The sequence below is a fragment of the Dendrobium catenatum genome, unplaced genomic scaffold (assembly GCF_001605985.2).
Source record: "Dendrobium catenatum unplaced genomic scaffold, ASM160598v2 fragScaff_scaffold_156, whole genome shotgun sequence".
Classification (NCBI taxonomy): domain Eukaryota; kingdom Viridiplantae; phylum Streptophyta; class Magnoliopsida; order Asparagales; family Orchidaceae; genus Dendrobium; species Dendrobium catenatum.
In genome coordinates, this window is record NW_021318618.1 from 3,553,434 (window position 1) to 3,561,014 (window position 7,581).

General features: G+C 37.9%; 1 protein-coding gene across 2 annotated transcripts; it reads right to left on the reverse strand.

The window, feature by feature from the left end:
* Window positions 1-1,134: 1,134 nt before the first annotated feature.
* Window positions 1,135-4,691, reverse strand: LOC110102180. 2 transcript variants are annotated; one of them, XR_003699612.1, is made up of 2 exons: window positions 2,717-4,691; window positions 1,135-1,442 (listed from the first exon to the last, which is right to left on the reverse strand). XR_003699612.1 is itself a non-coding variant. In XM_020830388.2 (1 exon), exon 1 carries the CDS (start codon window positions 3,948-3,950, stop codon window positions 3,003-3,005), a length of 948 nt encoding a protein of 315 aa, XP_020686047.1. In that variant the 5' UTR covers window positions 3,951-4,691; the 3' UTR covers window positions 2,569-3,002. The 2 variants fall into 2 exon arrangements, 1 of the variants encoding a protein (XP_020686047.1); XM_020830388.2 differs by lacking the exon at window positions 1,135-1,442 and having other exon boundaries at window positions 2,569-4,691.
* Window positions 4,692-7,581: the final 2,890 nt, after the last annotated feature.

Sequence of the window (7,581 nt, forward strand, 5' to 3'; positions counted from 1 at the left end):
GCAGGCAGCCTCGGGCGCTGTCACGTGCGCTGGCAGGAGCAGGCGGCGGGTTTGCCAGCGCTGTCGCGGGGGCAGGGCATGGGCAGCCGCGAGCGGTGCGCGGGCAACCGGGGCAGTGCGGACAGCTCATTTTCAACAAGTTGGCTAGTTGACCCATTTTGAAATGGGTCAAATTCTAGAACATGAACCTAACCCATTTTGAAATCAGGTCGGGTTCGAGTCGGATTTTCGTGCCGTGTCAAATATTGACACCCCTGCCCAATTCAACTCGATTTCAACTTGCATCCATCTTAAGGGCAGTTTAACTGACTTCGCATTGGGAATGATTGTAAGCCCTTGAATCAACCCTCTATGAATAACCTGGCATTTCAGAGTATTTTAAGGTGAAGCAATCTTTTTAGTCGAGCAGTCAAGATTTCAACTATCATATTTCTTTACTAGAATCAAAGAGTTATTGAGGTAGGTATGGGATCTTCTTTTCGTACAAAGGTTTATTTCTTCTCACTCGACCATGGTGGACTATTTACCATATTCAAGTTCTTCAGGGATGGGATCAATTTCTTTATCAACCTAATCTAATGAGCCACAGTCATATAGCCAAAACCACTCAAGTCCTTCATTTCATTAATCATACAACAAACAACAATAGTACTCATCTGCTGTCAGGTGCAAGAAGGTCGTTGGAGTAGATTGGCAGTAGGCATTGAATAGGGGTGTCAAAACAAGTCAATGGGTCAGGCTTGAGTTCGAGGTTAAGTTCGAGTTCAAGGTGAAATAGACCCGGCCTGAATCCAGTCAACTAGAACACAACTTGTTTAATAAACGAGTAAAAAGATCAATCCGAACTTGACCTACAAGCAACCCAAATGACCTGAACCTGATCCGTTAATCCATTTTGACTTAAATTTTTTTATTACTCATTAACTATAAAACTAGTTTACTAAATAGATCAACTCAAACCTAAAATTTTCAGGTCATGTTCATACAGGGTTGAGATGTTGGGTCATTTATTGACACCCCAATGTCAAACGAAAAGCAAAAATACAATCGATGCAACCCTTCTCTTATCCGCATAAAAGATCGAATGACCTAGAAAATGGAAGATAAGCCCAATCTGACATAATAACAAAAATAATCGATTAGAAACTCCAAATGGGGATCAAAGCTCAAAAATAATCCTACAAATATAAGATTTCTCCTTGTTGAAATATACCCATAATGGGTGTAAATACAATTAATTAAAAATTTTGGGTTGAGCATTTCGCTAGTTATACTGAAATCTGCCAGATGAATGACCTGAATAAGATGATCTAAATCATTCCCTCCTTTCAAAAAGCGATCGAACAATTCCATCTGTGGGAATGGGCTTGCCTAGTCCAAGGTCGATGCTAGCGACCGATGATGATGATTTGATGGCTTCAACAAGCAATGAAATATTTTATCTGTAGACAAAAGGTACCTCCTTGAAGCTCCCACAAGCACAACGTACAAAACTAATGAATCAAAAATATGATGATCAAATCATCCAGAATAATCTTAAAAATATGTAAGATATAATTTTATAATGGTTAGGCAGCAATTTTGCTAGCAAATTTGTTTGCCTTGATGAGAGCATTCAAAGAGTATCAAAGGTTTACATATTTTGTAGACCTGTGGAAGTCGCAATACTTGCAACAAATTTTTAATTCTAGTTATGGGCCATTTAAAAATGATGACAAACTTCGACCATTTTTAAGCAAAATGTTCTTCACAACAGTGACCCAATGCTGCAAAGAACTTATAAATTTGTGGACTAAAGAGGCTGCAATGACTTTGATATATTTTGACCTTCAAATTTTTCTAACAAATCACACACATAATTTAAAGCACATTTTGCAATTTAAAAGAATATTTAGAATCCTCTAAGCGATAGGAGTGCAACAATGGTCACAACCAACCCATAGGTTGGTCTCTTGGTCGACGACCAAAGGCGTCGACCTCCGCAGAATCAACCAACTTGCATGAACTAACTCGAGTGTGAATGAGGAAGGGTGGTTGACCCCCCTATTAACCAGTTCAAATTGATTCGATTTGGGTGCGGTTGTTTCAAGATCCAACATGCTAGAAATTACATGAATTTGGTCTTATTGAATTCGTCTCATCAAATCACATTGTCTCAACTATGAATTTGCTGAATTAAGAGTTTGAACTTTGAATGGCTTCTGAAATAATTTTCTAAGTACTATAATTTAATTTTCATTATTTCTTAAATTTATAAAATTGTAGGAAAATCTGCCCATGATCAAATTAATTTTGCAAACCATATCAAACTTGCTAATATTATATCGAAATCCACAAGATTAATAAATGCATATATAACACTCTTAAGAACTTCATTAGCTATTGTTAGATAAGCATATAGGTTATATATCAAGTCAAAATACTGCTGCCAGGAGGAGTTGATTTCACAATCAAGCTTCTTAAAGCAGCAATATTGTCATTTCATTCAATCATGGGGGTGTCAGTTCTAGTAAAAGACAGCAAGTGTTATCAGTTAACAACAATTTGCACACCCAAAAAGTAACAAGGGAAGTACAACCAATGGAAACTTATTGAAGATATAGAAAGAAAATCAGAAATACAACAATTAGAGTGAAATGAATATCAGACAGCTCAGCTATTTATTTGACGCCATCCTAATACAACAACCAAACAAAAGATATGAAAAGCTCCAAACCTGATCACTGAAGGAAACATCTTTTCCATCGAGCATCCGGAATCCCACAAGGTAGCATCAATGCATTTATCAGGACTGGAACAACCAAATTATGAAAATGGACTAACTCCTAGAAGAATGCACATATTGATATCAAATGAGGGCCAAGTAATGAACTGAATCCATATCAAACACTTGAAGAACACAACAAATTTCATCTCTTCAGGACTGTACACTTCAAATACCTTTGATGAGAGAAACCCCACAGGCTGTTTTTCCATACCATCAAATACCAACTAATCAAAACTCATGGCACATAATCATTCTCAATAGCAGGCTTTGTTCGGGTCATCGGGGCAACTGGTATCCGGGTGTTCCCAACTAGCCCCATCTGCAAAACCTCACCCACTTCTTCCCTTCTTTGCATCTCCGCCAACTTCTTTTTCTTTCTATATGATGCCAGCCAAGCTACTAACAAAATCAACAAAAGCAATCCAACAAGCCCACCAACTACAGAAACAACAATCTTCCAAACCTTGGATTTGTGCCCTTTACCATGACTAGGGATAGGTGTAGGAGCTGGAGCAGGAGACAGAACAATCCCGGAAGAATTAACCACAATGGAGAAGTGCCCCTGACGAAATGTCATGCAAACATTGCCTGAGATAAGATCTGTGAACTCTATTGTACCATTTAAATGAAACTTCACACACTTTGCTGGGATTACACTTGGTACAGGGTTCACATCATTGAATTTGATCGATATGGGTGAACTTGAAGCCATGATATCAAGCTCAGACAAACCAATGGCAGATAAATTGGCAGCACTATAAGCAAGAAGCCCTAGAACTGGAGCAAGATAGGTGTAGCCCTGAAGTGGATAATAGAAAGATGACCAGTTTCCCAAATTTTGGTAGACAAATGCAAGCCTTTTCACATAGGGTTGAACAATTACACCGGTAGGGATATCAAACTCTTTGTAGCGGTGGAATCCTCTAGTTCTCAAACTTCCACACCTGAGCCTTAGCACGGCTACTTTGATGCCAGTAAGATTAGAAGGGACGGCACCATCATAAGGGATTCCAGTGTGTGGGCGGTCAAAAGCACGATATGCATAATCTTGAAGAAGTAAATCCAATTGTCTTGCTGCGTTAGAATAACCACTGGGAGTTTCAGCTTTACAGTTCCATGCTAAGAAAAGCACAACAAGTGTAAAACTCCTAGCAATATGATGAATGTGGCTAATAATTTCCATAATTTCCGAGAGCAATGACGATCACAAAGCTTCTGTAAAACTGAATTTGCCCTAGATCCCTTCAACCAACCAACTAAAGAGATCTAGGACAAAATATATTCAAGATCTTCTAACTGGGAATACAAGAACGAAAATGGCGATGCGAAGAAAGCGTCAGTCAAGGGACCGTCGGCTTGCACTTTACAGAACATTCATGTGAAGATTCCCACGTTTGCCACATTTTGCTGAATCAGTAGGAAAGTGACAGGTAGGAAACATAAAAGCACGATTCTGACCATCGAAGTACCTCAACAAAACCCCAAGAACAAAATGCATATATCTTCAGCTCAAATCTCCAGCAACACCAGCTTTCAATCCACACAACCTCGCAGATCAAGCAGTCCCCAAAGCCAAGCCCTCGATGTACCCACTGGAAGCTGCAATGACCTTAATGTGGAAATCATACAGCATTAAATCACCACAAGAATCCGGAATTCTTGCAGCAAAAAAATCTTCCCAAATAGAACCCTAACCGCGCTAAGGCGGAGCAATGTCCGCCAATAAAACCGATCTCGCTAAGGAGAGAGCGACTTCTCGATTTCAAAGGCTTCCTTCACAAATAAAACCGAATCTCGGTAAAAAAAAAATAAGCAGCAGGTGGTGATTCGTAAACCTAAAATCCTTTCTCTAAAAAGGAAAAAAACCAAGAAAGAAAATTGTGCGATTTGCTGAAGCGAAAAAAATAATCGCATGGGATTTAATTTTGATGAATGGAAAACCCACTGATAAACCACATTGCGCGATATGACTAAAATACCCCACCATTGGCCTTGAGAACCGAAAGCGTCCCACTTACTCTTGTAACGGCTCCGTCACACTTTAACGGTCCGTTAACCTTTTATAAATCTCGCTTTGTTCTTTCCAGATCATACTCTTAACGGCCGGATTCGATTTCGGGTCTGTACGAACTTTACTGAGCATTATAGCTGATATAGAATTCAAACTTTCTGGAATTCAATGCTCGTATTTATTTTCATCCATTAAAGGCTTCAGATTACAGCTAATCAATGGCTGGTCCAGATTTAGCCGCTTTCTTCTTCTTGAAGGGGGCTCGTTTACATGAAAATATATATAAGCGATTTACACGCATATTATATCATTTTTATTGTATTTATATCTTTAATATTTAATTTTTTAATATGTATTTATATAATACTAAATTTTTTAAACGGCATATAAATTAGGCCCGTCAAAATTGGGTCACAGGTCGATTTCGGGTCCAACCCGAAACTGAACCGACCCGAACTCGCATTTTTGAAAATGTTCAAGTTTTTTCGACCCGATTCTGACCTGCTTCAGATTCAGGTCAACCTGGCTTGACCATAAGTTTGTCATCGCGCTTATTCAGTCAAATCCCATAAATCTTTTGCCGACTTGAAGCAGGGAGAGCCGGAGAGGCGGTGGCGTCATCGAGAGCAGGGAAAGGCGACGGCGTCGGGAACAGGGAGAGGTGGAGTTGGCTTCAGGCGACGGGAGAGGGAGAGGCAAGTCGTGTCGGGTTAAGGCTAGGGTTTGGTCTTCAGACCAACGGCTTTAGGCGGTGGGAGAGAGAGAGATGGCGGGGAAGAGAAGCCGGTGGAAAAATGACAGTGTTGGCTTAACGCGACGTTGAATCGCGACTGCGGGACAATAGGAGTTCGCGTTGAATCATGATAGCGGAAAAGAAGACATTATTTTTCGTTTATATTTTAAAGTGGGTTACGAGTCATTTTCAGGTTAACCTGAACCCGACGCTTTTTTACAAACGGGTTGAAATTCTGAATCCGACCCCTTTCTCAAACGGATTAACTAACTCGAAATTTTCAGGTCATGTCAAATATTAACACCGCTAATAAAAATAACATTAAGATTAATTTTTAAGTAAAATAAATATTTGCATATATATTTTGATATGAGTGAGACATTAATGTGTAAATATCAAAATTTAATGGTTAGATTTAGATATATATAAATGCATAATAATTATGCAATATGTGTGTAATCTATAAATATGCTTTATTAAAATTTATTGGTGTAAGTGTTTTTTTTTTTTTTTTGGGTAAAATGAGGGCTTGGCCCATTCATTGGTGTAACTGTAACCCCCCAAGAAAAAGATACGACGGACGATTTGAAAGCGTCAACAATTTCAAGAAATTGAGTGCAGGGAACTAAATGTAATACAATATCATTTATTATTTAGAAAATTCTCACCATTCAAATAAAATAAGAATTACATAATTGCTAAAAAATATTATATCATGTTATGTTGATACAATTATATTAGAATGAGCAAGAAATATTTTGGATTTACTTTGAGATTGGTGTTGCATGTAAAAAGAACGTATTACACATTTAACACTTATTCCGAAGTAAATCCAATAAATTTCAAACTCATCCTCATACAATTTATATTAGGAACTTTTTTTACGCCCGGTGAACGTACGTAGAGCTACGTTCGTCCGGCACTAAGATCGTAGGCACAAAACGAGAAATACCGAGCAAATACCGAGCAATACCAACAATAACGAGAAATACCATTATGTGAAGACAAAATACCAAGTAATGCCGAGCAATACCGAGTAATCCCAGGAAATACCGAGTTTTTTCTAGAAAAAACTCGGTATTTCCTGGGATTACTCGGCATTGCTCAGTATTACTCGGTATTAGTCTTCACATAGCGGTATTTCTCGTTATTACCAAATAATACCTAGCAATACCGACCAAATACCAAACAAAAATCGAGTAACACGTAATAAAAGTTCCTATATTAGGCTATCCCAACATAATTTTTATTCATTATCAAATATTTGCATTTGTGTGTACCACAATTAAATTATTAGGAATTTAATAAAAGTAAAAAAAAAAAAAAGCACAAGTAATTAGCATCGTTATAAAAGTTAAAAATGAATATCAAGCCTCATAATTATAATTATCAGTCATAAGCAACTCATAAAGGTATAAAATATATATATTTTCGGACTCTACAAGGTTCATCATCCAAAAATAGGGGGCAACTAATACGTCATCAAAAATCACCTTGATTGGGCACGAATCTCAATGCAAATTTGAATCAGAGGCTCCAAAAATTTAATTTTGGGACCATCCTAACTCCTATTTCAGCAAACTTATAGTCAAATTGAGTTGCAAGGAGACGATCCCAACGACATGAAATTCAGCTCGATCTGAGTCCAAATGATCCTAAATCCAGGGATTGAAGAGTACTTGAAACTGCATGGTTTTGAAAATCGGACCGGACCGGCCGGTTCGACCGGTTCAACCGTGAACCGGTCTTATGGCCGGTTCGGTCTTCCCTAAGAACCGGGCTGACAACAAACCGGTCAAAACCGGTTTGAACCGCCGGTTGAACCGGCCGACCGTTGAACCGGTCCGTTTCTTAAGAACCGGCCGGTTCAACTAATAATATATTTAAATATTTTTTTATATAAAATATTTAATTAAATATTAAATTAATTTAAAATATCATATATTTTATTTAATTAAAATGATTCCAAAAATTTTATTATATTATAAACTAAATTAAATATAAATTATCTAGCTTACATGATGCCATAATACCATGAGAGCTCTTAACCCATGGGTACAAAAAAAGGTA

What these genes read in the sequence shown, in the direction of transcription:
- LOC110102180 (XM_020830388.2), bottom strand. Translation starts at nt 3,950, where the DNA reads ATGGAAATTATTAGCCACATTCATCATATTGCTAGGAGTTTTACACTT.